Genomic DNA, 26,892 nt, shown 5'->3' on the forward strand with positions numbered 1-26,892 from the left:
GTTGAGTTGAGTCTTTCGGAAGGAAAACAATTTCCGATTGTATACGAGCTATATTTTATATGCGAATATCTTTTTCAATCGAGATCCTTCGTTGGGATGAGTATACCCGGATCATATTTTTGCTTTCTCTTTCATCTGCCATCTTTCTATTATGATCAATTCCGGTGTTTTCTATATTTTATTCTAACTTTTTAGTAAACACACTTCATTGAGACGTTTGGATGGAAAAGAGTCGTTTCCACACATCCCGATTTTATCGTGCTCTTTACATTATTTGTTTGTAAATTTAATCCAAATTATCTCAATATGACAAAAAACACTTTTATGAAATTCGCTTTAAATGCAAATTTCAGGAACCAACTTCGTTAAATTTAATGCATGTGAATGCATCCCGGACGGTGTTAGTTTTAAAATGCAAGAAAACCACAGCTTTATTTAAATATTGTTGCAAACTTTGAATTTTATCGAACTTTATTCTATAATAAGGAACTGTTATGACAGCGTATTGTATTCTGCTTTCAAAACTTTTGCAAAGAGAACCTGTAATTGCGTTCCTCGGGGATGTTCTTTAATTTAACTTCAACATTCTGTTTTGCAGTGTCTTTTTTACATTGCTATTTATACGTAAAAATTCTCTTTAAAAGAATATCTACTACACCAAATGAATACTATTTTGAAACCGTATTTATTCAAGTCGAATTTATGCAGCGCGGCATTCTTCATTTATGTTTGTGTCGTACCCTGCAACACCGAAAACAATTCGCCAATTATGCTTACTCTCCAAATCAAGCCGCGAAACTGCATTACACACTTGAATAATCGTATGCAAAAATTAATAAACAGCGTTAATAATATCGTGTTTATTCAAAATCAGCGTATTCGTTTTGCATGTAATTTGCTTAGAGCGCTGGGATTTATGCCCCCGAAGGCATTAATAATACCCACCCGATGGTAAAATTGCTTTTAAACAGATGCGTCCTTTCGTGTGTTCAAAATAAAACGGTCTCTGCCACAAGCTTTTATCAACAATAAACTTTTTGTCTCTTTGATTTTTGACGGGTGTCACAACGCACATTTTGTTGGTTGTCTGATGGCTAATGTGGTGTTTTATGAATTATTAACGCAAAATAAACCAAGGCTTTTAGGCTCGGACAATTCTTTGTGAATTTTAAATTAAGTGTCAACGCGAATATTATAGAGACTGATGGTGGATGCAAAATATGATGAAAAGGGACTTTATTTTAAACAAATGGTATTCAATGGACCACAAAATCGAGAATTAAAAATCATATTTTACTTCAGCTAAAACTATAAGCTAGAAGAGTAAAAAATGAACAAACTTTTTACCAATTATTAGCAAAAATGGTGGATGCGCCGGTATCATTTTCCTCAGAAATGAATTGTTCTCATCTGGTATATTTAAATTTCTGTAAAAATCTGACTAAAAGAGAAGACCATGAATTTAATAGATAATTCAAACACGAATAGGCTCTAGCCAAATTGATGGTTAACTGTAGTGTTTATTTGAATCGATCATAACAACATTTTGTGTTTGTTTTGAGTTATCGGACAGAAGGAAAATATTGTTTTTGTAAATAGCTTTAGTCTGTAAACAAATGATTTGTGAAATTTGATAGTCAAGTAACAGAATTCAATATTCGTAATAATTCGTGGTGTAGATTTCATTGAACTGTAACAATATTTTGTGTAAGAAACGAAAAAGCTGGAGTTTCGTTAATAGAATGAAATTAGGCAAAACACGCATTGAAATAATGACAGTGAGAAAAATATAAAGTTAATTAATTTCCCGCTGTAAAAAAGTCGTGACAATTTAGAATCGAGTTGAAGATTAGTGAGATCCTTAAGGATTAAATTAATAACCTCATCAAGAAAGTATAAATGTTTAGATAACTCCAAGAAATGCGCAGTAAAACGTCCCGTCGTTTAATAATTAAAGTAGAAATTTTGAATATTAAGTTTGGTATTTTATGTAGGAAGCATCTGAGGAGATCGATGCGATTCTTCTTTACCTTTGTCTTTGTGAAGTTAATTTCATTACCTTAATTTTCAGATTCAGCAAAAGCAGTTCGCTGGAGATTTCAAACAAGGTCCTAGTTATGAGCAGGTATGCCCTGAATAATAATAACAATAAAAACATTCTCTCCTATAAAACTTTGTTTATTCAGTCGTCTTTTAAGGGACGATGATAATTCCGAGCTTCCCCCTAATTCGTGTTTATTGTCTGTCACGATCAAATATTGTCTTTGAGCCGGTCAAAGATTAACAAAATCAGCAATCATCGAGGAAACTTTGTCACTGATTGAAACGACCCCTGTCCATTCAGCAAGAAGTTAGCCGTTCGGATTTAGCAGGAGACGATGAGTCACTTGACGAAATTTATGACCTCTCTTAACTGATCGCGCCTCCATTGGATTTCATAGGAAGACACGTTCGAGGTCAGCGCATCTGACAATCTTTACTGGTTAGTTAAGTCTTTTGTTCCCTCATAAAGATAAATGAAGGGATTTGTGCTTATTTTATAGGCGACGTGACTTTGACAACTTCTAGGTTACACTTGTTTAGCTAAAAAACAAGGGCGCAGCTCCACCCACTCTACTTCTTCAGTTAATTTATGGGCATACGAGACAGCTTTAAGCGCGTTAATAGTTAAATTGGGGAAGAATCGGTTACACTGTACTTTAAAGCACCCCGTAAAATATGTCTCCATTAAATATTCCAGCGGGATAGAATGTGACAAATAGTTCTTGCCAACACAAGTTGTTAAATAAAAAAAGCACATATCTTATGCATGCTGTGGTTGGAAAGTACTCCAGAGTTGAGTAAGGTAATATTCTCGTCTCCGGACATCGGATTTTAAAGCTTACTCGCTCTTGGATTCAAGTTTCCTTCAAGCTTTGCAACTGAATGTGGAGTTTTAACGGTGCGCGAAAAATATGGATACTCGTTTCTCAACAGTTTTTTGATTAAATAAATTAGTTATTTTTAACGGACTGCAAAGTGAAATAAAACTTTTGAAAACTAAACTTATGCACTTAGGTTAAACTAGTTTGCTTAATTACGTGGGAAGCAATTTCCGAAGCCGTAACTTGAGTTGCGCTAGTTAAGTTGAAAATTATTTTGCATATAAATTGACATTTTGAATGTCTGTCAGTAGAACTTTAAACGTGCTTTTTCCGAATATTAAAAAACTTAGTTCTACATGAGAATCACAACATTTCACCACGTTCCGACAGAAAGAACAGTGTCCTGCTCTCTTTACGAATCGTCACATCTTTATTTTATGACAACAATAAATTAAGTAACGTAGCCTATCCAGTCCGCATCTGCAACTATAAAAAGTCCTCATGATGTCTGACACGGAATTAAACTACGACCTCTTTTCGAATTTACGCCGAGCTCGTCCTAATTCCGTTAAAGTCTGCGGCGAGGACCCAACGCAATAACTTGGAATTCGGCAAGAGGTAAAGTATTTTTTCAGATCCCTGGGGTGTGCTAGTTGTATTTGTATAGCGTAGTTGGCGCCCCTTACACTGCAGCTTGGGCCATTATACAGTTCTGCTGGATCCTGCAGTGAATCACTCTCCTACTGCCTTCCATAATAGTATGTGCCACTTTCGGCCTACATATGAAGTCTTGTTCTTGAAACGTGACCAAGCTTCGGCGATAATAACGTACATTCCGCAGTGTGTTTTATACAGAGTGATTCTTATTAATGCTTTGCAAATTTTTAGGTAGGGCGTAGTACAATTCGCTACTAGTTAAACGTGTTACACATAAGCGTAGAATTGACGGGGGTTAGGGTGCATGTATTAATTAATTATTTTTCGGCAATATTGATCATTAAACTACTGCTACTTGTTATGCACCATTAATACGAACTGAAATGATGAAAATCTAGTGTAGTCCAAGCACATTTTGGACAATTAAAATGAATTTGTTTTACCACGAAATGTTACCATATGATACGCCTTTGGGCTCCAACTTCGCTGTCACTAATCGGTCATCTGTCAAGTCAGGTAGGTGTAAGTGTTAGATTTGCGGATTGCGGTTGTTACAAAACGCATGAACACATTTTGTGAGCTTGTTTCATTGTTCTGTGTGGTGGCAAATAACAAAATGACATTCACCGGTGCTAAACACGCAATTTCTTCTTATTTGAGCAAAATCGTATGGAGAATATTAATAAGAATCACCCTGTATTCGAGAAATTTCTCTATTCATCAGCTTAACTTTCTTCGTAAATAATCCAGATAAAGTACAAAACCGGTGGAAACAAGTAATTACCTGTATTTTCCTGGCGGTAATTTTTTTTGCCTGAAAAATCTGATGTTAGTGAAGAATTATGGCAGCGCTGTGAGCATAATTTATATACATGATGATAAGCCCGCTTTCGAAATTCGATAATAACAGTTAGATAAATTATAGGCTATGTGAAAAAGTGCACGTACAGCTAGGAAAATCTGCATGCGAGCTAGTTTCGTGTCAACTTGCACGAACTTCAAATGCAGGCGTTGTTTGACATGGAAGAATTATGAAAGCATTGGAAAAAAGCAAATACACAAAACTGGTATTTCCTTTGCGCTGGGAGTTAAAATGCTGGTGGGCTTCGAATCCAACTGCACAACGTGCGTGTCGACGAGAAATGCATGGATAAAAAGCAGTACTGGTCAATAATTTAACGACTTTCCTAACCAATCGAACGTTTCTTGAAAAATCGCTGATCAATTTAGTCGTTTCACCGAAGGCACGTTTCAATTTTCCAGAGCCCGTCTCCGGCAACGATAACTAATTACGTTGTCCTAAAGACGTTGCAATTACGTCTCACTTCTCAGTCAAAAGACCCAACGTTCAGCGGACAAATACAATTATCCGGTAGTACAAAGTAAACAGACCACTTTGACGTCAGACTTCTGTTCAGTTTCTTCTGTGGTCTTTATTCGTAATGTTACTCCTCATTGAATTCGTTACGAGCAACCTTTGTCCATTTGCTATACTCAACCACCCTGAAAAAGTGAAATTTTGCAAAGTCTTCTTGATGGAGTGCCTACGCAAACACTCGACCACTTTCGATAAAAAATTCACCCAAGGCTAGCCTCCGAATAGCTCAACAAAGAAACACGGTTAATTATAGGTCCAAGACGAGTATTAGCGTTTCTGCGAACAGGACGATTGTGTTTGTTTAAGGAAGTAATTAAAGAAGTTGGTAGATGTTGTGTGCATTGCACTTCTGCACGTAACCGGAGCTGCAATTTTGTTTCGGTCGCATGCTGACTTCTAAGTGGCACGCTATTAACTAATTAATTTAGTGACGAGAAAAAATGAGAGGTATTTCGAAGGAGCAGGGAAAAAATAGTCATGCGAGGTGTAGTATTACCGTAATTGTTTTGAAAAGTACGGAAGAGGCGAGGGGTTTTAGCTCCATTCTGAGCACGTAGCTTGCTGTTATTTACACCAGAACTAAAGTATTGCTGCTGTTCTTTAGAAAAACGAAAATATGTATTGTGGCAGATGGGAATTGTGTAAGTCGGGTTTATTTACGAGGTAAAGTAGAGCTGGTTATTTATATTCTAATTCAAAAAAAAAGGTGCACATGCTTCGATTTCGTACGAAATTCAAAGATTATTTAAGTACCGAAATTGCAAGTAGCTGACATGTTTCCTCCCACGCATGCAAACGACTATTTTATTTCACTTCTCTATTATGCTAAAGTCTAGTTTGACTCCATATATTCCAAACTGGCAATGAAAATGTCAAATTTGCCTGTAAATGCGCAGACATAGAAAGTTTCCCCTCAGCTCTCAGTCGCGTGCCTCCATCATCTTCTCCTAGATAAGCTCCATATAAACACAAGGGGGTGAAAACTGTCTGACAGCATAATAAGAAATCAGCCGGATGTGCAGCAGTAGTAAGATTATCCAAAGAAAAGTTCCGTAACTGGATAGCATTACAGTTGCACAACACGAACATATCATCAAGGGCTCGTTGGAGCGGAAGCTCGAGGGTGAAACAATTCTCCCTCTAATGTCTTTGCTTGCTGGTATGATAAAACACATAGACGACGGACAGTGACAATGTCTCCCAACTAACTCTCAAAGCCGATAATCACGGACGGACTTCAAGTTGCATTGGAGCAGACATTTCTGATATCAGTGGATTTCGATTGTTGCCTTTCACGCTTGGGTACAAACAAAGGGTTTACAATTAGAGAATTGGTGAGATTATAGCTGCAATTAAAAACTGTACAACTTGCTATTGGAGTTTTAGAACGAGTGCAGCTGCAACATCTTGCAAGTATTGATCAAGTCGAAATTCGGACAATCGTTGGAAAAAAATTACGCTTGTAAATCTCAGCACTTTCTTTGTGATGCACACGTTGCTGAAAATATGCAATATAAATCTCACGTGTAGATAAAATAAACAAGTGTAATAGAGCAATATTTTATGCAAATTTCCTGCTACCTTCATGCTAATAACAGCAGTATTTTCCATGTGCACGTTCGGCAAGAGGTGTATTTTCGATATATTAGCTAGTGTTTATCCAGCACATTATTTTGCTAAGGTTCTCAGCTTCTTTATGTGCAGCAGTAAAGCCGAGCTTACCATCCCCTAGAGGCGCCGCAGGATTAATACGTGTGTAAGTGCAACCGATTGCATCGGCCCAGCAGTTGGAAGATAGAGTCGGCTAAATAATGTAGCTATAAATCAGAGTGGTTATGTCGGTATCCCGGTTTTTGCGAGCATGTTGCTGTCTCCAGTAAACATGAGTGTTGATTCACGGGCTTTTGGGCCGAACAGACTTCTACCGTAGATCATTCTATTGTCAACAAAGGCGAGAAGGGTCGTTAAGAAGTGTTAATAAATCAGGAAATGGACCACAGGTGTTGGATAAACGCCCTGTTTGCCACTCTCTCCATACACCTGCAATTCAACAACGTAAATATTTAAGAAGTTACATTTAGCTACAGGAAGGCTTACATAGAGTCGGCGTTAAAGATGCATGCCCGAAGAGAGTACCGCAATTTGCCACTTAAATAGCCACCCTAAATTTTACCAGAAAAATTCAGTTAACTTTTTTTGTCACTAAAAACAAAGTTAGCTTTTTACAGAAAATAATCACTTTTCAACAATACAACTGGGAGTCAGCAGAGTAGAATTTAAAAACAATTTATTAATATCAAAACAACTTGGTTAACAAAATATGTAGTTTATTATATTTTCGAGTAAACTGAATAGCTCATTTATTTGCTTTCAACATTTCTAGTGCGGTGTGTTGCAAACATTCCAATAAAACGCTGTAAACAATAGATATTTAAAGCGGTAATAAAATAAACCAACTACGGTTATTCAACAAATATTTGTACTTTAAAAATGAAAGAGTAGAATTGGTTGAAACAAAATTTAATTTTTCTAGAAAACGCAACAAAAGGTTCATTGCAGTAATTGAGGGATTCAAATTTTGACAAACAATAAAATTATAACTTATTTTTAGTCGTAATTAAAAGCAAAAACAAAATGCAAAAACTTTAATTAAAACTGTTTTTACATTTTTCACACTTAAATTAGCAGAATTAAGGCCAGTTTACAGAAGCTAAGTTTTATTAAGTAATTATTGTGTAAACCGGCCCTAAAAAATTTGAAAATTAAAACAAACAACATAGGTAAATTAACTGTAAATTGTAAGATTGAAATTTTTATTAACAATCCTTAAAAAGCTCATTTTCACACTCTAAATCCAACATTCATAGAATCTTCGTACTTTAAACATCATGTAAAATGAGAAACTGTAAATAAACAAAACACAAATAGTAATTGCAAATTGGGTCATCCATCAAAGTTTACAAATAAATTAGGTATTCGCAAACATTTCTGAGCTCTTAGAGCTTATTATTTAGTAATAGAAGCGACACAAAGTTAATTCAAGTTGATGTGTGACTGACTAACATAATGACAAAAAACTTACCATACTTTAAATGACAGTAATTTACGTTTTAATAAAAACAATAATTGCTAACTCATAAATTTGTGAACGTGACACATTCTAATTAGTCAAACTATTACAATTACGTGCGAATTTTACATTAACCAAGTCACGTTTAAAATTTGTTTTATGCCACAACAAGCAGTTCCACTTTTTTCTAACGCTAAAGAAAAATGTTAAAACAGTTCTCACTAATAATAATTTTAGTGCTTTTATGTTTCTCGTTTAGTGTTACTCAAAGGAATAATGTTTGCAACAGCCTCTCAGGCTATCTGGACATGGATAACGATGACGACTGTTGGTACGACCCTGACGTCTGCAGCTCTCCTGTACCACAAATGCCAACAACATTCTTGTATAATATCAGTAGAATTCTAGGAACAAATCATTAAACGAAAAGGTTACAACTTCGAAATCCACAGAGTGGTAGCTGAAGATGGTTACCAAAATGTGTTATATCGGGTTCCAAACAATGTTACAGGATGGCCCATTTTGTTGCTCGGTGGCATCGCTGGAAGTTCCTTAACTTTTTTGGAAAGCGGAGACCGCTCCATAGGTACCAATTTTGGTTCAGTTCGAAACAGTATCACTCTGTATAGTATTTTTTCTGGCAAATAACGGATTTGACGTATGGTTAGCCAACAGACGAGGATCTTTTGAAGAAAATCAAAATAAGACATTCTGGGACTTTAGTTTTCACGAAACTGGGTATTACGACGTCATGGCTCAAGTTGACTTCATCCGAAATTTCACTAATTTCCGTAAAAAAGTGATTCTTCTTGGTTTTTCTATGGGAACAACTGAAAGTTACGTGTACGCAATACTAAGAAGAAGACACGCCAAGAAAAACTTGTCTGGGATTATTTCAATAGCACCAGTAGCATTCATGGGTCATTTTACAGGTCTCCTGTCCAAGTTGGCACCCTTTGCTCGCCTTATTGAAGTAAGTACGCCACTGGTTTCCAGTTGATACAAAAATAAATTAAGTGTAGTTTATTTTGAGGATAAACAACATTCACGTTTTGAAAAAGAAAAATACTACCGAGAGAATAACTTTTGGTAAAATTATTTTTCGAAGACGCCTCATGTTTGCAATCGCTGGTCCAGATTCCGGTCAAATTAACACTGTAAGCTGTGGAATAAACTAAGCTGTTCCTCAGTGTTGTTTTTCAGGCCGAACTACCAAATCACTTTTGTGAGGCTATGACTATCACAGTTCAGACTCTTCTTCACTATGCGCAAGAAATCAATTCAGGTGGTAAATTCCAACACTATGACTATGGCCATTGTGGCAATAAAATAGTATATGACTGGCCCACACCTCCAGGTTATAACATATCAAAAATAAGAGTCCCTGTCCATCTTTTTCACGGGGAGGGAGATTTTTTATCAACTCCTGAAGTATAGAAATAGAATTTCAACTTCTTTCACTACTTTCATTTACAGGATGTGATGAAACTCTACAAGACTCTAGCAGTGAAAAACAAATCTTTAACATCAATTTCCACCGACGGCAAGATAAAATTCAACCACGTCGATTTTATGTTAGGTAAAAACATCACCACATTGTTCCACGAAGTGCTTCTAAAGACAATTAAAAAGAAACTGCGAGCCTGAGATGGCGCTTCTTCCCAGTGTCCCTCTTTTTGTCCCAGATAATAAAAAATATAAATAAGTTTGTCTTCTGTAAAAAGCAAAGAACAGACATTATTAATTTATTTTCGGTATAGAATTTGGCCGTCAGAGTGTAATCATCAATCTTCCAGGTCGTTTGTCTCTTGTCGTTGACCGGTGGCGCAGGCCTCTGTGGTCTTTCCGCTGCTGACAACTTGGGTTTTCTTTCCGACAAAAACACAAGAAAATGCTTAATTTATCACAAATTAATTACACGTGAATAATGAACCGCCTTATACCGGCTAACAGCCATAAAAAATTTAATGTAATCATGACCCGGGCAAAAATCAATTTAAAGTTTAAAGGTCTTGGCAAATATTAGACTCCTGATAAATATTAATTGGCTTTTGCATATAAAGTTAATGTTAATTTTCATGGGTCCAAAGAATGTCGAAACCGAATCCGTCCAATCAGCGGTAATTCGATTTGGTTGCGACGCGACGTTGCGCTTGTGGAGAGTTTTAAAAAGTTTTGTCTTAACTTCTTTCTTCTTGTAATAAGTTGGCGATATCAAAGAGTAAATTTAAGAAAATATTGGTTCGAGGATTATTATTGTTTGAGTTTCGAGTCAATCAAGTTACGGACATTTTGTTAAGTGCAATTCTTGAACTTTAAATCAGCTTCATTTTTGTAGGTAAATCTAGGGAAACTCCAGATTCATTTAATGTCAGCTCGTTTTGATTAATTTCAGAAACGTATAAACTGTTTGACGTAAATTTTTATCGAGGGAGCGTAATTCGTCTCGGATTTATTGAAAGTTTCGACGCTGGAGATTTCTGGGTGTGTCAAAGTGTCAAATAAAAGTGAGGAATACTGAGGGTATTGAAAACATTTCCTGATAGGTTTTGCTTTATTTGTTTTCTACAGAACGGTGGTCATAAAAAGTGTAGAATTATTTTGAATTGTAAATCATACCGCTTAATAAAATCAACCGCATGCAGAATTAGACGAAATTAATTTGGGTGTAGTAGTTTATCTAGTACCAATCCGAGTAGGTTATAAATTATTTAGTATTAATAAATTATTGTAATGGGCGTAATAATATAGGAATATGTATACTAATTACTGCTCATAACGTGCAACAATTTGGTTCATATTATGTGTCCATTTTCATGAATATACAATTAAGTAAATTATCATTGTTACCAATATACTAAAACTGTTGTTTGCTTTATCTCACGCAACGAAAAATTACTTAAAAGTGCCGCGACTTTATGTTTAATTTGTAATAATTTTTCTGAATGAAAACGAAATTCAGACAAAACTCTATTTATTCCATCTAAAGAATTTTTTCCTAAAAGAAAATTTAAATATGTTAATATCCCGCTCAACACGCAAAAACTTTGCTTTCATCTATTTAATTAACGTTATCTAAATCTAAATCCAAGTGATTAAAGCGAAACTTACTACATTCATGTTAACACGTTTTGTTGGTTTCTGTTTTGTTTATTTACAAAGCAACAACACACCGTAAATAATCTATTTTAGTTGTAAAGGTTTACGGACAAAATAATTTACTTATGGATATTTTCAAGCGATAACGAAGCTTTTAGCTAATGCTTTCACAGAAGAGTATTGTTTTTGAACCGGATGTAACGTCCATAGGAGCTTTCATAAATATCGCATAAAAGTAAAAAAAACTTGGTCTATTATTAACAATAAATAAATAAAACTTTTTAAAAATTTAGTTAGCGAGAATTTATGACTGCTACTTTTTAACGAGCCATCATGAAACTAAATAAGACATAGAATTACGTTGGAAGTTTTAACAATGAGCGGCGTCGGTGTGGAAAAAGAAAAACACGAAACGAAATAAACTAGAGTAGTGCATTTGTGATGAAAGATATTAATTACTAGAAGGATAGAATTTATTTAAAGAGTGTGCATGAGAAATTGTTAAAGAGAAAGACAGATAAGGGTTTCAGGAGTTGATATTTTAGTTTAGTGAGTAGTTTGGAATGAAGTTTACATATTCAACTCGCGTTTATTTCTCCAGTGCCCCTCAAAGAAGTAATTACAATTCTTGTATCAGAGTTTAACAACACCAAGTGTAAAGTATAGTTTAAGTGAATTAGAAAATTGCAGCAGCTGACGCAAAGCAATTTTCTAGTTGAGAATCCACAATTGTAAATAAAAATAGCGCGGAAAAGAAGATTTAATGGTAAAAACTGTTGGGGTAAAGGAAACGATTTATCACGAAAATAATTCTTTTAACGCTGCAATAACGAGAAAGCAGCAAAAAAAGAATCCACAAAAATGCTCATCACATCACATAATGGGAACGATATAAAAAGAATCCAACTAAACCCGAATGTTGAAATGATAAGTTGCAAGAAGTGACACATTCGCCAAATACTTATGATGAAAAGTGCCCCACATTGCTGCCAACTGTGCCGAAACAAACACGCGTGGATATAATGGGACAACTCATTAGAGACAGAATACGAATTATACGTATCGTACGCACTTATCGTCATCTTTGACATTGCATCACGCTAACAACAAAAACAAATTTAATTAAGCGGAAAAATTCTCACCAGGAAATGCGGGAGGACGAGAAAATCGGTCTTGAGCTGAAAGCGCCAGGAAATGACATGATAAAAACACGACGAAAATACAAGCTAGAAAAAGTATTTTTGTGCATACGAAAATCATTTCAACTGATAAACGCAAAAGCCGATTCAGCTCTTATAATACGTTTAATGACAGCGTCCGAAGTTCATATCTCAAAGCCGTTAAATTGCTTTTGTATCCTTTCGGGAAACATTTTCATGTTCCAACTTCTACTCTGGCGTAATGGTCGCAGCTCTTCCGTTTCCTTCGCAACAATAAACATTCCTCATCATTCGAAGAAATAACGGAAGCCCATGGAGCATTCCATCAGAAGAGCAAAAATTTTAATAACATTCTGGTACGTGATATTAAAACCGCTAAACTCATAAAAAGTAATCCGACTTTTAGAAAAAGCATGTCTCTATGCGTTGTAGAAAATATCGCACTAAAATGCAGTCATTGCATACTCATCAAAGACGAGATTCATTCTTGAAAGTCAAAGGATTCAATTCAAGGTTGCAATTTGGTGGGCATGCAGTTTGCATTTAATTCTCAAATTCTTTAATCAAGTCTACATGACTACATGCATTAATTTACCAGTTGCCTTTATGTAAAGTTAGTTTAAAATTTGCAAAGTTAACTTCTTTAGATATCTTAACCAGAAAGTAAACTAGATTTAAGTTTCCAACAACTTTAGGAACAACTACAAAATCTATCCTAGCGCATCCACCATTTTTGTTTAATAAATAACAAAGTTTTTTGCAATTAGCTATACCGCAATGTCGGTATTAATAAAGTGAAATATTAAAGCAAAATTGTTCAACGCTTACATAAATTTTTATTACAGCTCCGTTGGAATCAAAAACGCACAAACCATTAACTTTTTTCTTGACTTCTAACAAAATTTCTCATTAGTTTTTAGATCCAGAAAGCAAAAAGTTAAAACCGTCCAAACATACAGTTTTAAATTACAATTTGCCACAAAAGCTCAAGTAAAAGGGCTTAATGGCAGCTATCTTTCAGCCATGACCCCCTAAAGCACATAGTTGGCTGGTCCTTTTGTAAGTCCGCCCATTAGCGTTACACTTGTCGCTGCTTAATTACTTTAATAAACCAAAACCATCCTGTTCCCTTTCGCATTACTAAAATATCGAAACAATCTAACTCGACCCAACTAAAAAACTCACTTCACACAGCAAAGGTCTCTACATTAATTAAAATTTAATCAGCATTTTAAATAGCTTCCAGATGACTGGATAAAAGTGGATGGAAAGTAAGAAAGACTAACTTGATAAGAACGTAATTTTAAGTTTGCATGCAGAGGCGTTGCATAACACGAGAAAGGACAATAGCGCCTCTGTGGCCCAGAATTGAATCAGCGGCTGTTTGATTAAAAACTTCCGCGAACTTTAGAACTTCATTGCATAGACCGCTTTAATTGCATCGTATTCATTGTGATTTATTATGCATTTGCGAAGATTCCGTGGTTGACGGTTTATTTTTCGCAAGACAAAACAGCGAAAGTCGGCACCAATTTAAAGGTTACTCGGTGTAATTAATTTTGTGATAACGAGGAACAGAACGAAAGCAACAACTTGTTTAATGCTGTTTTGCCTTCGGAATGAAATAAATTAACAGGAGCCGAATTTCTTCGCAATTGAGTTTTCATTTCAGCAAATACACGAAGTGATAAAGAATCAGAGAGCTGGTTTAAAAATAAGAGTCAGAATTACAGCGACTGGAATAATTTGAAACAAATTTAGAAATTATTTGGCCTGGCGCATCCACCATTTTTATAGTTGTATTTATATGAAACTAGTCAGTTGTGCGACTTATTTTTGAAACATCTAACAAAGGTTTTTAAAGAGACTTTCTTTTGAGACAGCAATAAGAAACAAGAACAAAGCGGCAAACAACTACAAAAATACATACCTCCGACGAGCGAAATTAAAGCAATGTCGAAGTTTTTTAATATAACTGAATTAAAATGCTTTCGGGTGTAGTAGGAATGCTCTTTCGTCAACTTGGTCTAATGACTTTTCTTGAATTACAAAGAAATTAAATCTGCACTGGTAGAAAAACTCGTTTAAAGCGATTAGACGATTTTTTGCAAATTAAATTAATAAGTCAAAGCTGTTCAAACACTCACCCGGAAATTTTGTTAAACCAAAATCTGGAGACATGCTTTATCTTCGTTCAACGAATTCACAGCGCGCACCGTCCTGGAATAAAAATAAAATCGTTAAAAATTAAGTAATGGGAAGAGCGGCAAATAAAATTATATTTATTTTGGGGTTCGAGTTTAAATTAATTTCGTCCCGCGCCAATAAAATAAGCACTAAAAAAATATTTACTCACTTAGGGCTTTCCGTCTAAGAAGACAGTGTCAATATTGGTTGTCTGAATAATCCTCCCAACACAACGAAAGACACTGATTCTAGTCGATAAGCAATTTAAAAGGGATATTTATGAAAATGAAAGTAGGTGTTCGGGATAACAGGCTTTGATATTCCAAGCACGTCAGCAGGGATCCGGGTGGTCCCCGGATTCGCAGATACAAACTGTGCCACTCGATATATTCTCGCTATTTGTGAACCTCGTTCATGGAAATCAGATCTTTCGGACCATTCCAGCTGAATCAGTTAAATTGTTCTGTTTAGAAACGCTGCCTTGCAAGGTCCCGAAAACATCCCCTAACTGTGCCGTTATATTATTTTCTCCCAGCATCTCGTCTGGATTATATTATTACGCAGTATGAGGTGGCTACGTTTCTTGAATACCTTCCACTCCAGAAATGCCTTCTTTCAAGAAATTAATAAACGGATCCAGATTAGAAAACTTTTATGCAACCTTCAACGACGTAATTAATATCAATTGTTTCGCTTGTTTATTATTTGTTCGTCTCGAAACACGAATGAATTTCTGCAAGTTTAAAGTAGTTTGGTTTCTGTTAGACACAACTTTTAACTTTACCGGGAATCGTAACTCGAAAGTGAAAAACTTTGTCTTAGCGATTTTTTTAGAAATTCACCACTGGACACACGGATCCGTCCAAATCTGTTTTTTATGGTTTTGTGGTCGTATATTTGTTTTTTTAGGCTACGTTAGGCATTATTTATACAGAGACACGTTCATCTGTAAACTATTGGAATTGAAATTGATGAAGCGCTAAAAGCTAAATTACAGAATGCTATAATGAACTGACAATAACACTTCTGGATATAATACACCCTAATGAATTTCAAAATCGATATTAATTTCACGTTCTAAAATAAAGAAACGTCACTGATCACAAAGGGTGTTTATTAAATCTATCGATTGCTTTCATGAAAACCTGAATTTTCAGAAAGCCGCCCGTTAAAATCCGGAAATTAACATTTTGCGCTTTATGCTTCTGATTGTTCGCCCGTCTTCTGCTTTTTTGGGGCTACTTTAAGTGATATAATGGCATTCAGAGAAACTTTGTTAAGTCCAGCATCTGCGATTAGAGCCCTAAAGTGGCCGTTGATACGTAACCACATTAATAAAAACAGGAATTATTTGGGTCCCCTAAACTCGGCCATTTTTCGAGTGCGCTCCTCGAAGATGTCAAGTCAGGAATCCGACCACCGTAAAACTGTAATCCTTTTAGTTTTTGTGGGTTTTGAAGTTCCGCTATACGCATTAATGTAATAAATTCAGCACTATTATAAGGGTGGCTTTCTAAAGGAAATCTATATAGGTAGAGGATAGACGGCGGCCATAGGGTATCAGATTAAGGGATTATGGCATTGTCAAATGGCATTAGCTTGGATAACAAAGATTGGGAACCGCGCACCGCCGACTTCAGACTGACAGCTCGATCTAGATCCCTAAAACGAATGGCAATTCTGTTAAAAATCCAGAATTGCAAGTCGAAACGCATGCGTTTACCAAACAGTGCTCAAATCGTTGAAAAAAAGTGAGATTTATGCAGGGATTATTATCATAAAATCCGGCGGCTTCAGAGACGTGTTCCGGAAAGAAAACACAAAACACGGCCAGCTCGTTATATATCCACTAATTAAAATATCATGGTAGGCCGAACTTGCTGAATGCTCACCGCATTTTCTGATTGCATGAATACTGAGAGCTCGGATTTTAATTCCATTGTCGGCTGCTTTGTTAAAGTGTATTTAATTTATTAACCCCGGAACGGAAACACACACGACGGAAATTAACTGTCCCTATTAAATGTTACTAAAACAGACATATATTTTAATTTTCAAAGATGTTATTAATTCACCGCATCGCTTTCCGCAATTATCTGCGAAAACGACTTTCTTTCTCCACTTTTCTCTGTCCTGCATCAGTTCGAACAATAAACTCACAAGATTTTATAACAGAATCTCTGAAAGCTCCTGAAAAAATTTAAGCAATCTTTCTGTCAAAATCCAACAAGATCGTAAACAATGTGATGCCAGAAAGCTTACATGAATTACCACACACGGTGTTAACTTTAAAACTTCAGGGATATTGACGTTTCTGAAGATGCGACACACTGTGGTTTTATAGCACAGACGCAATGGAGACACGTTTGAAATCTACGCACTAAACACAGGTTTAAAACACACCGGAGAATATAAAACAGAACAAAAACTATTTCGGAGTGGTTATTTTTGTGTTCTTGCTCGTAAAATTCCTTTCTTTGGAAACATTATTCTTTTGTGATGTATAAAGAAATAAATTAAAGGATTCATGGCTTGTAGTGACCTAGAATCGTCGCTCTTCTATAATTAAAATAATGCTTTTTATTTAAACATGTTATTATGATGGAGACCACAACATGTGAGCTGACAGAATGTACATTCTGATTTACAGAGGAAAACCGATTAATAATTTTTTGTTATAAATTCAAACACGACCATGACAGAATCCAAATGAAATAATATTTGTTTAGATTTAGCCTCGATTATAGTCATATCTGGTCATAAATCAGAATAATGCATAAACGTTATTTATGCAACTCAGATAAACCTATTTTAGTCGGTCATATCAAAATATTACAGCAATTAATAAATGTAGCTGTGTAGAAAAAAGCTGCATCCTTTGGGCGTTTTCCCCTGATATTTATGATACACTATAAATTAACTCGTTAAAACCATAGATTAAAATCGCATCCTCTAATTGTTAAATGAACAATGATTGGTTCTTTCCCTCAGGATGATGGATCATCACTATTACAGGGACACTAACATGGCCGGGAATAATAGCAGAGCGGATGGTCTTCTGCCGTCGATTATTAATGACGATGGTAGACATGTTTACAGCATTTGGCATTTGGACGATATTGACTTGACAATAAATCCACACTGGAGCGGAGCAACCCTATACGTTTCTTGTTTTCTATCAGTTACAGGGAGCTATAATTCAGCCAAAACACATTTGCTATTGCAAAAATAACACAGAAAGGATTGTGTTCAAGCGAGTGTACACGACAGAGGTTCTTACTTCGTTTTGTCACAACAAAATGGAAAAACTATCCCGGCGCATCCACCATTGAACGTGTCAAAGTTATTAAGCACCTACAGATTATCACCCTCCTGAAGTGTATTTCCGTTCCACACTGCAATAATAACGATAATTACAGTCGAAAGCCGTTCCACTCTCGTAGTGTTAATGCATCAGTTTGGGCATTGTGGTCATACGAGACTCTGGGAATACATTACAACGTCAGCATTCACTATATGCATAATTGAAGTCATAAGTGATCTAAAGGATATAATCTAGCAATATACATACATAACTAAGGGACAATATACCAAGCTAGTTATCCTGTGGTATATTGCAGCAATTTACCATTCCACCCTCTCATCGCACTCGCTGCGAATTTTGATGTAGTCACTCCGCCCAACGCAGATATATCGCAATTCCATAACTCCTCTTTTAATTTCCCATGATAATCTTATATTCCCGAGATATTTTTTATGACAGCTTTCGTGATTTTTTCGAGCCCTGTAACCTAATTTCCTAACCTTCATTTTTCAATCAAGAAGAATGACGTCTTTTCTTCCGGACAACGGCTTGGCACGTCAGCGTCAGTGATTAATTCAGACGTGTTTTTAATAAAGTGCGTTTCGGAAAGAGTGTGAAATATCATCTGAGAGTTAATTAAATGTGGGCACGTCGCCTTTTTGCCGGAGTGTTTATGAAATATTCGAATGCTGGGCGCATTCTACAACTTTATATCACAACGTAGTAGATATTTATGTCGGATGTGACGATGTCACTCAAAAACGTGCTCAGTGTGTTGATATTTACCTCGTTTCTAATGAGCGCCCATCTTTGACTCCACTATTAGTCTGATTATGTTCATAATGACGCTATTATTTCCTGCGATATTCTGGGAGTAACAGCACGCAAATTTATCGATCCAGTCTTTATCGATTTCGCCGGGAAATTCAAGCTTCACTTTTGGTGGATCATTTTGAATTTACCAGTAAATTTAGACAGAATCTCTAATAAAAGCGTAGATAAACAGCCCAGCAAAGATTTAGTGTTTTCCATCGGTTTAAGAGATTAAGTCGTGGTCTTAAGATTCCAGTTCAGCCAAATCAGCCGGGATTTGGTAAAAGCTTCTTTTTGTTTAATGATAAATCGCAACTAAAAGCCGTATATAATAAAATTGGCCCAACAAAGATTTTATTTTTGTTTAAACCGAATAGAGCGTGAAAGCCATTAGCGATAATGTTTAAAAATAAAAACATAAACACGCTTTTTCAGCGCAACAGCACGTAATGTGCGTAATGTTGTATACAAGACCACTAAACAGGGTCGCAATGAAGATTTATTATTACTCTCAATTAGCAGTAGAAAGCTCATGTGTAACATTTGGAGTGTAATAACACACGTCGAGAGAGATGATGTTTTAGTGTAAGGTAGATGACACCATCTGCCTCGGTTATGGAAACTGATTAGTATGGAAAGATGGAGGTCATAAAAGGGGATAGACAGTGATTGACTCCAATTTAATCTACCAGTTGATACCATCTTCACATTACAAATTCACGTTTTCCTGCGATTTCCTTAAAACTGAGGCATATCATGGCAAGCTGTGGAAACTAGCATTTGTCATCTCGCAGCCTACTCTGCTGTCTCCAATCAGCATTTTACGAGCGCCACAGCACACTAGAGCACCATAAACCGATTTCAGCTCACTCGTTTTCTTTCAGCGTTATATAAAACTCAGAGATTTATGCCGGATTTCGCTTACCTTTATCAAGGAAGAAGAATAAACAAGGGGTTAACTAGCCCTCTTTCATCGCAGATAATTTTTTGCCATTTGAACCTAGACGGGCGCCATTTGTCTGATTTCTTCATCGCAATTCTCTAACAGTGACCTCAGATAGGCAGCAGCGTGTGGTTGGAATTTTAAGTCGCCTTGTGACACAATAAAAAAGCTCTAAATCTTGCGCTTTTTGTAAAAGTAATTTTTACTTGTCTTCAATGAACGCGGAAAGACACATAAATCTTGAATATATACGCACTTTTTCTCGACTTCCCTAAATAAATATTCAAACGGAAACAACAACCATCAAAATCGCCCCTGATCCTCCTAGCATTCTTTCTTCGGTGTTAATTGCAGCGGCTAGCTAGTATTTATCAAGATCGAGCAGGTTTTTACAATCTCTACTCTTCTTTACTTGTCTTAAGAGGGATCTGCAGGAAATTGGCTTCGGACAGAGAAATATAAGTTTGTTTTAGGCAGATAACGCTGAGATTATACGAAACTTTTCAGGTCGACCTTTTCCAGCTCTCAAGATACAAGATGTTACGGCGAACTTTCACATGTAAAAAATTTCAAACAACACTCTTGAATTTAAAGCAAGCACGATGGCACTGTTGAAAAGTTACTTTAAATGCAACTACAACTGAAAACGATTTTGTTCCAAGAAATTTCTATTTTAATTGGAGATGAAAGCTTAGTGAAATATACGTTTCTAGTGTATCTAGTAAAATGAGTCTTTGAGAAGAAAATCGGGTTCTTCTCGCAGTCCCTTTGACAGTAGAAATTAAAAGATAAAAACTGAAAAAGTTTAATACTTCTTACATTTACAATTAACATGTGGGTTGGATAAAAACTATTCTACAATTTAAAATTGCATTTGAAACCATCACGACTCGGAACGAGTTTGTTTTAATTGGGAATTGAGCACTTTAGTTTGGAAAATGTTTGTTTACAGAATTCTATAAAAATAAGGTCTGCGTAAGCTGTCTTTTTATAGATTTTTAAAAGTAGCTACCGTTCATAAAATGGTGGATGCGCCATGATTGCGAAAACAGATTTGTAGTGGTTGGTGCCCCCTCTTTAACGCGCCTATTATTCCGATTATCTTGATAATGGCTCGTATTCAGGTAGAGACTATAGAGAGGCGCAAATATTCCAATCTCTTCATTAATCATGTGGATTTATCAGGGGGTTCCTCTTGCTCATATTTCACAGTGATAGACAAGAGCGATAGCGCAAACGTAATTACGCGCCATTTAGATTTAATGCGGCTTTTAATATTTACATGGATACCTCATACGGTAGGGCCAAATTTGAATTCCGTATAACTAACGAATTCATTCATAATTGTATGCACAAATAAAGTGGACATACGGCCATATTTGGTAATTTGGATAAACGTGTTGATTTGGTTGGAGAATTCTATTATTCGATTGTAAATTCGCGTCCTAGTTGTTTAGTCAAAGAAGATATGACAACTGTGGATTTACATGCGATTTACGTCGAACAAACCGCTAAAATTAAATTAATTACGAATCTGTGGATTTGAATGTTAAGTGCACTGACAAATCTAATAGTATCAAGGGTCGTTTCAATAAACTCGGACGCTGTTGCAGTTGCATCGGTCTAACTGATTTCTATTCCAATATCTATAAATTACTCGGCGCACTCGAGGTGCAACAGGGCGCACCTGCCTTTCTCGATGTTCAATTTACTACACTGTGGCGGAGTTAGTTGGTAGGAAAAATGCAGCTTCAAAAACTAAAACTCAAATGTCAGTAGTCCAACAACAATTTCGTTTAAATTAAACAAAATCATTAGTAAAATTTAATATTTTAGAAATCTCATATAATGCGGATTTACATTATAGAAACGTTTATTGTTGTTGATTTAAGATTCAACAAGTTTACAAAACATTTATCTATTCATAAAATATAAAGTCAGTTTATACAATATTTTGGCAAAAACGCTCTGGTTCTGAAGCCTAAATATGCAAAATACTAATAATTTAGTGTTTATTATACGTGCATCATAATCCTAAATTAAAACACGCATAAGTATGCAAAAAAGAGTCTTTAAAACACTAAAGCTTTAAAGTAGTCTAGGTAACAAAAAATAGTGAAATGTCAGGACCAATCTTTATTTATAATATAAATAAACATGAAAATTACAATTACTATTGTTTGAAATTTCAAAGCCCGCCGCTTTAAGCTGGGTTCTATTGTTTCTTGCTTCTAATTTATAACTAGTTTTCATTCTTCTGCTGGACGTCCATAGCTCTTGATGAAGTTGATTTAGCAACCGATATGTTCAGAACACCAGCAATGCGTTTGGAAACAACTATTTTGTTTGAAGTGGATTCTTTAATATAGCCACTAGCCACACTCGATTCACAAACGATTCACAAACAACCTTTGATAATTTTATTGTGTAAATTCACATTTTTTTAATGCGCCTAAAGGATTGTAAATATGTAGGTATAATAAAAAATAGCATATAACACTCGTTTATAAGCGCCTTTAAAACACTTACGACATTAAAAGCACTCCGCTGATGCTGAGGCTTGCTTATAAGCTTGTATTATAATATACTATTAAATCGTATTTGTTTATAATTCTACCCAACGCAAATAAAAGACAAACGATTTATGTTTATGCAAAAATTAACCAAGTTCATGTATTTTCATAAAATCCGCTCTTTATTTCTCAGGAGCGATAAAGACGAATCTAACCAGAAAATCAATCTGAATGAAGACAGAAACTGCAATAAAAATAATATTATCCAACACTTCAATCTGAAAAGTTACGAGAGTATTCCATATTAGAATGTCTGATGTCATAAGTTTTACGACACTTTCAGTTAAATATGTAGCACTTATTACTTGGATTCTACACCTAGGAAAAATAACTTCACTGACTATAAAAAGGAACATCGATTTTATCTTTGGAAGATCTCCAAATGATTCGTCGGAAGTGGTTGCATACGGGTAACGTGCCTCAATGGTAAAAGCTAGCAAGTGACCAATCTTTGTGGGTTTTAGAGTAGTAGTAATTAGGCACATTTCCCCTACCTGAAGTAACCTCCGTTCCATAGCCGGCACCTGGAGCTGTTTACCGGAACAGAGATCACCAATATCTATCACTGGCCTCCGGCAGTTGATTCATGGAACAAACGTGATTGCACCCGATCATCTCTATTAATTATTCAGGATGTGTGATTTATTCGGTCTGTTCTCTCCGTTATTCGAACGTAAGTTGATTGCAATCTGCAATTATTTCATGATGACCCTGCTTGAACACGTTTCGTATAAACACTTGGCGAACCGTGGAATTACACCAAATCGGATTATTCCCGTTTGTATGTAATCAACGACATAATAATGTCGTATTAGCTTCCAAAAATTGAAAAACACACAGTCAATCGGCTTTGTGTGCTGGAATTGACGGGTTTCCCTGTTTATTGACAATTACAAGAGATTTTCCAGCGGAAAAACGATGTTTTCTTTTAGGGACAGGTTTAAGCTAGTTGTTAATTTGTTTATTTGTGCTGTTATCGCACAATGACCCTTATAATCAATGCAACTTGGTCAATACATTTTGAAATAATCATTTGCATATAAAACCAAAAATTAAAATTACAATACTGTTTTATAAACCCCTGTATTATTAATACTACAATCAGTTTCAACATAAAATATTACCCATTTAAACAATGCAAGCATATTTAATTTTATGCATGCTGAATTAGATAGTGATTGTAATAAAAACTGAAATATATCCTATTAAATAATTTCGAAACTAAAAGGGCTTTGACTTTGGCAGATTATTTTTGGAGTTAGAACTCCTGGCGCCACCTATACAAAAAACTAGAGGATAAATACAGCTGGTCTAAAAATCAATAACATGTCTGCAGAGTACTGTTTACTGTTCAAGAGCATGTTATAATTTTCTACACTTTTTGACAAAAATTCTTATCTACCTGAACAACCCCTATAATAAAATGTAAATAATCTGCATTCGAAATTATAAGTCAAAAAAAACTTTTGAACAAAATGTTATCTGTAGCATCGAGAGTTGCAATATGCAGTTTGGAGCAGAACTACCTTCCCAATACTTTAGCTCTCATCTACTAGAGAGCAGCACATGAAATAAACGTAATCAAATGTTAATCTTAATTTACAAAATTAAAATAAGTTTTTTCCAATCGTACTAATAAAATAATTAAAAAACTCTTTGCATAAACGTCGGATTTAAGCTAAAAATTAAGAAAATGACAGAAATTCGACCGCGACAGGACTCGAACCTGCAATCTTCGGATCCGAAGTCCGACGCCTTATCCATTAGGCCACACGGTCTGCACCCCCGAGTTTCCCTGCTAGTTTTCTAAAATGGAAAGGGACATAAGGGCTTAGTAGTTTCACTTGACTGATTGAAAAAGAAATTGAATTTTTACAAAAGAAATTCCATAGGAATGGGAAACCAGAATCCAAAATGAGTCTAGATCAAACGATTACTTCTTGCATTTTTAACTAACTTTACTTGAAATGAAAAAATGGGGAAAATCCAGACGTATTAATTTCAAACAAATTGATATAATAATTATAAATGAATGACTGGCTGCCTGAATGTAACGAGCTTTTCTTCTTTGCACCAAGTTTCGTCGCAACTCCTCCGCCACCCCCTATCAAATTTTTTCCGGTAGAATTACGTATTTAACGAGACCGTTGAAAATGAAGTTTGACATTTTCAGTGTTTTGTAGACGCATTACAAACACCTGAGCGAGATGAGATCGGATGTTGGTCGTGCGCAAGAGGGTTGAAAACGGCGAGCAGACTCGTTGCTTTGTGAGCGAATAAAACAATTATTGTGGCGGAAAGCATTTTCCCTTCCTGGATTGGCCACGGTTCTCGCACAATCACAAATGACGCTCTCTCTTTCTAAAGCTCATATATGAAATATCTTGTTTAGTTCCTTTGATATTAAATGCGATATGGAATTTAATATATGTTTAAGAGTAAGTGCTTAGAGACGGTCGGTTTTTCATTGTCAACCAATTTTAATGGGTGGACGGGTCTGTCATCCATGGTATTGTTGGTATGTCATTACAAGTGTCCAACGGAGATACCACGAGGACTTCTTTTAGAGACGAAAATTTTTATCGATCTATTGATTTTTGCTTGAGTAAGTTGCTTTGTTATGAGTTATGAGCAGAAGTATGGATTAGAGGACAATACAATTATGGATCTTTTATCCTCTTGCGACACGACGTGGAGGCCAAGAAAATTATTCAATTTCTGCTGCAGATTTTGCAAAAATGAAGTTGCTAATCCGAAGGTGGTTTGAGATAAATTTGTGTGAGCTTGAGAAAAGTGTGAGCCCCCGTCGCCATCATTCGCGTTGTCGCCCCCATCCACACCGTGATTATATTATTGTCCATTCGACTGTGAGAACTGCGGCGGATTTCACACCGACTTCACTCGCTAATTACCAATTTAGAGTATCGCAGGTGCACGGTGAATACACGGTATTCATTACAGAATTGCATTGTTGCATATATTCTAGTTAATAACTTAGTTGTCGGTTTTGTACGTCGCCAGTTTATAATATGGCAACGTGAAAGAATACAAGCCCGTAAAGGCACATTCACACAATCATCCGATCATTTCCATCGATTCCAGGAACAACTCAACCTAAATACAGTCTTGCACACCTAGATGGCGATCGATTTCTCCAACACAAATAGGTTTAATATGCAGCAGGAACAGAGTCTCCGGGGAATTTTCTTATCACGCCCCAACAGACACGTGACACCCCATATAATACCCATCTAGACGAGATAAACCGATCACAATACTTCTGTTTACGTCTGCCGGTGACTTTTTTAATTATCGCGATGTGTAATGGGTTTTGTTAATTAAAGCTTTGTTCAGACACCATTTTTTTACTATTGTTTCCAGCGCAGTCCCCTTTTTGCATTCGGAAAATAATCGAACAATTATCACCGCATCGTAAAACACCAAGTCACTAATGACAGTTTATTTAAATATTCACACTATGATGTTACAGGGGTGGAAAATAGACAGGAAGTGAATTTGTGGCTAAATCGTGATAAGCGTAAATTGAAGCAGCTCGGAGAAGAGCTCGATGATGGACACTTTCGGACAATGTCGTGTATGATGGTAGAGTTGGTTGAAAATTTGACTTTTCTGGTTCCTGAGGCCTTCCAGCAAACGATGGGTACGGTAATCGTACACTTATGGGTTCCGGTAGATCCATAGATGGTAGCGCCAGAGATGGTTGGTAATTAGAGTCATACTCCGTTACGGATCTTAAAGAAAATGTGGGCTTTTGGTCCATCATTTGAGCTGATATTACCGATAACGACGTTTGATCAGATTCTGAAAACTTTTTTTATAAATCTTTGATTATGATTTTAAAATTCGGAAGTGCTAAGTTTAAATAAAAAAGAAATTAATACTAAGTGAAGACAAGACGAACAGAGAAAAAATGCAATTGTAGACGTGGTTTCCTCACCATTTAGGACATTCTGGTTATAAAACGCTTTAGTAAAAGCCTGCTGTAAAGGGTCCGCCATCTGGTGCAACCTTTGGGTAAACATCCTGTCTTTTCCTTCAATCTTCGGCTTCCTCCTGGGTCTATATTTATAGTCAGGGTGATCAACCATATGCTGATTTCTAAGTCTTTTAGCCTCATCAATAAACGGTCTTTTTTCCGCTTCTGGTAACACTTTCCACTCAGCCCCTAAGAGCTTGGAAATCTCTGAGTTATGAAGTCTGGGATAATCATTTGAGATGTGTTTTCTTCTTATTCTGGACCACACCATGAAAGCGTTCATCGGTCTTTTAATATGAACGTTATCACTGTCAGCCATGGTTAGTGTTTATGTGTTTGGCACAAACTGACCGATTGAAAGGATGCAGAGCATGTTTAACGCTGTGTAAACATTGATTTAAATCTCTTTGTCCAATCGACAATATGGTATTGTAAAAGAAGCATTGTCGCGTCACTTAAAAAAAATAGGATGGTTTTGTTAATCGTCAGCTGAATTGGATTTTTTCCAGTGACATTGCATTATAACCCACATTGTATATAATTATTTATTTATTTTTGCATTATTGTTATGTTTTCGAGTAGCCTCGGATAATTGGAGCAATTTTCGCGCTTTACCATCCCGGTAAAATACCACATTGTCAATGTCGCTGTATTGTCGTTAACGGAAACGAATGAAAATTATCGTAATTATGTGTGAAAAATTATAAACGTATTAGTGAAAAATGATGTGCAGATGTAGGCGCAAGCTCGTCAAGAAATAATTCGCGTCGAGTCTTTGAATGTATGATCCACCTATTAACGTCATAACGCAATTTCGAGGTGTTGTGCCAATTCATCACAATCCCAT

At 35.9% G+C, this 26,892-nt stretch overlaps 2 protein-coding genes and 1 non-coding gene across 3 annotated transcripts; 1 reads left to right on the plus strand and 2 right to left on the minus strand.

Moving 5' to 3' along the window:
- Positions 1-8,128: 8,128 nt before the first annotated feature.
- On the plus strand, positions 8,129-9,616 carry LOC148175237 (gastric triacylglycerol lipase-like). The gene is made up of 7 exons (XM_088036966.1): positions 8,129-8,174; positions 8,207-8,328; positions 8,378-8,555; positions 8,599-8,942; positions 8,992-9,126; positions 9,173-9,400; positions 9,446-9,616. The coding sequence occupies exons 1-7, from the start codon at positions 8,129-8,131 to the stop codon at positions 9,614-9,616; spliced, it is 1,224 nt and encodes a 407-aa protein (XP_087893092.1).
- A 14,137-nt stretch (positions 9,617-23,753) lies between these two features.
- Positions 23,754-23,826, minus strand: TRNAR-UCG (transfer RNA arginine (anticodon UCG)). The gene has a single exon. It is a non-coding gene; the product is annotated as a tRNA-Arg (tRNA).
- Positions 23,827-25,532: 1,706 nt separating this feature from the next.
- Positions 25,533-26,378, minus strand: LOC148175239 (uncharacterized). Its single transcript, XM_088037207.1, has 2 exons — positions 26,007-26,378; positions 25,533-25,870 (listed from the first exon to the last, which is right to left on the minus strand). The coding sequence occupies exons 1-2, from the start codon at positions 26,362-26,364 to the stop codon at positions 25,533-25,535; spliced, it is 696 nt and encodes a 231-aa protein (XP_087893333.1). The 5' UTR covers positions 26,365-26,378.
- Positions 26,379-26,892: the final 514 nt, after the last annotated feature.

Source organism: Gnatocerus cornutus, chromosome 5 (assembly GCF_029298725.1).
Source record: "Gnatocerus cornutus isolate USDA-ARS CGAHR chromosome 5, icGnaCorn1.1, whole genome shotgun sequence".
In the NCBI taxonomy this organism is placed as follows: Eukaryota; Metazoa; Arthropoda; class Insecta; order Coleoptera; family Tenebrionidae; genus Gnatocerus; species Gnatocerus cornutus.